The 2,456-nt window shown below is 43.7% G+C and overlaps 1 protein-coding gene across 1 annotated transcript in view; it reads left to right on the top strand.

The window, feature by feature from the left end:
- Window positions 1–2,456, top strand: part of TMPRSS9 (transmembrane serine protease 9) — a 41,065-nt gene that overhangs the window by 2,287 nt on the left and 36,322 nt on the right. Inside the window, exon 2 of the mRNA XM_025193063.1 lies at window positions 1,097–1,243. Within this exon, the coding sequence (XP_025048848.1) occupies window positions 1,097–1,243 (147 nt within the window). The remainder of the gene's footprint in view (window positions 1–1,096; window positions 1,244–2,456) is intronic.

The raw sequence follows: 2,456 nt of genomic DNA, 5'->3' as shown, positions 1-2,456 counted from the left end.
TGACAAGGTGCAGTTAGCCTTCCTGACTGCGTCCCCACATCGGTGGCCCATGTTCATTTTGGCATCAATAATGACTCCAAGATCCTTTTCTGCCTCTGCACCAATGAGAAGGAAGTGCCCCAGCCTGTAGGTCTGCTGCTGGTTCTTCCTCCCCAGGTGCAGCACCTTGCACTTGTCAGTATTGAAACCCATCCTAGTCTCATCCGCCCACCCCTGTAACCTTCTAGATGCTATTCCCAGTCTGGAGATCTGGGAGAACTTGCTGCAGCACACTCCTATTCTTAGGTGGGCTCAGTGTCCCAACAAATCTGTGTCTATCCTGCGCAGGGAGCACATTCCCAGTCTCTAGCTGCAAGGATGGCTCATTAATATAGGACCAATTTGATAATTAAAAGAAAGTTTGAATAGCAGAACTGTAAAAGCAAGAGAGTTGCAAGGTTCCAGACTCCATTGATTAGTTCCTTTCTCAATGGGAAAAGAAAAGCAGGTCTTGGGAGTGAAAATAAAAACTGCTTCTAGGCTACTGCTTGATCTCTTTTTTATACACTTCTATTATAAACATGTTGCTGTTGGTATAACAGTTGTTACATTCAGTCTGATCAGTAGAGATCCTTTTGTGTGACAGAAGCTAGATCAATAATTGAAAAAATTTACTATATTCATTAATCCTTTTTTTTGTGAATTCAGCTGCACTCACACCCCTTTTGCATAGAAGTATTTAGGCTTTTGGCCTCTTTGATGCCTTTAACCTCTTGGAGGTGCCCCAACATTGAAAAGAATCCATATTGTTGACATTCAAATTAACTAAAAATGTAGAGCAAACTTCTCCTCTTGTGTCCACATGGGGCATCCCAACCCTGACCTTTGCTCTTCCTACATGCATAGACCTTCTGAGATATCAACAGAAGATCTGCAGAGATAAGTGCTGTAGAAGAGCAGAAAATGAGAAGGGCAACATGAGGATTTGTGAAGGAGGGTCTTGTTCTAAAAACAGGCCTTCTACAAGAGCTAGAAGCAGACCAGAGTGCTAAATGTTATCATCTTTCAAGTACCCTTTGCATGTCTCCCTTGCGGAAACCTTGCCCTCTCTATACAGCCTGTCATCCTAGACGAGAGCTCAGCTTTGAGCACACTGTGGAGCTAAGAGGAATCGTGTATGACAACAGCTTACAAAGGGAGACATCGGACTACTACCGAATGCTGACCCCCACTCTGGAAAGGCTGGTGAGTTGGAACCTGCCCAGTGTCACCACAACCGCCAAGGGGCAAAACATTCAGCCTGAAATGCATGTTTCAGCTTGCCATCTCCAGTGCAGTGCCGTGGCACCAGTCACAGTGCCACAGAGAGCAGGGATGCTGTGGGCACACACAGCCCTAGAAGGGGAAGGTGAGGAATCTCTCATCATTTAGCTCTGTCTCCTGCTGTAAATTAAGGAAAAAGTGTAGAGCTACAAAAATCCCACGTAGAATTCCTCAACCCATTAAATGTAGTGACCCTGACACAAAGTACTGAGGATAATTATAGGCAAACATAGAATTGGAGGCGGGGTGGGTATTGGGACCATGGGGAGCCCCTTGCTACCAGCATTTGTCTGAACTGGCCCACAGAATGACGACAGCAAAAAAGAGATAGCCAAGGATGCCTGATCAAGACTTTTAGTGCCCAGTAGTTTGTCGTAATATGGGAAATACAATATGCTGGGAAGTTGTGAAAAAGCCAGCTAGACCTAAAAGGAAAGAGGATTAAATTACCATGGAGGCAAGAGGGCTCAAGAACTCTACTCATCTTCACAGACACAATAAGATGTTTTCAAAAACTCCATCTCCTAAGGTTTTCCCTTCTTCATCTCCTCTCTATGTATGTTTTATTGGGGTTTTTTGTAACACTGTGATCCCTATTCTTTGCCTTGCAGTTTCTAACCAGTTTCCGGAGTTCTCAGCTGGAGGGGAGCTGTGCTAGCTGCACTATCCTGCAGTACAGGTGAGGGTGTAATGCTCTGTCTCCCATTACAGCCAGCATTGGGGTACTGCGGCCAGGTGAGTCTGGCCCGGGTGAACAATTGATCAAAATATTGGGAGGAAGTATGTCAAAAACTGACCTGTTATCGAAACTGGCAATTTGAATGTATTTAAAGTCATTAAATACATTTTTTAACTGAAACTCTTATAGAAAATGTGATCAAAATAGCTGGTGGGGGGTTTTTTGCGTAATGAAAACTAAATCTTTGGTCAAAGAAAAATATGGATAATCATGTTGATCACATTTTCAACATCTTTTGATAAATATATTGATCAAAAAAATTGAATAAAAAATGTTTATAAAGCAAGACACCAGCTTGTTCTGAGCCCTCCAGACAAGAATCGTTGTGGAAGCTCTGATACTATGGCACAAGGGGCAAGGTCTGTGCTCTCAGCTGCTCCTCATACCATGCCCAGAGGGACATACACAGTGATTC

This window comes from Alligator sinensis, unplaced genomic scaffold (genome assembly GCF_000455745.1).
Source record: "Alligator sinensis unplaced genomic scaffold, ASM45574v1 scaffold189_1, whole genome shotgun sequence".
Lineage (NCBI taxonomy): Eukaryota > Metazoa > Chordata > Crocodylia > Alligatoridae > Alligator > Alligator sinensis.
The sequence above is the reverse complement of the archived record's forward strand: the minus strand, read 5'-3'. Positions and strand labels throughout refer to the sequence as shown.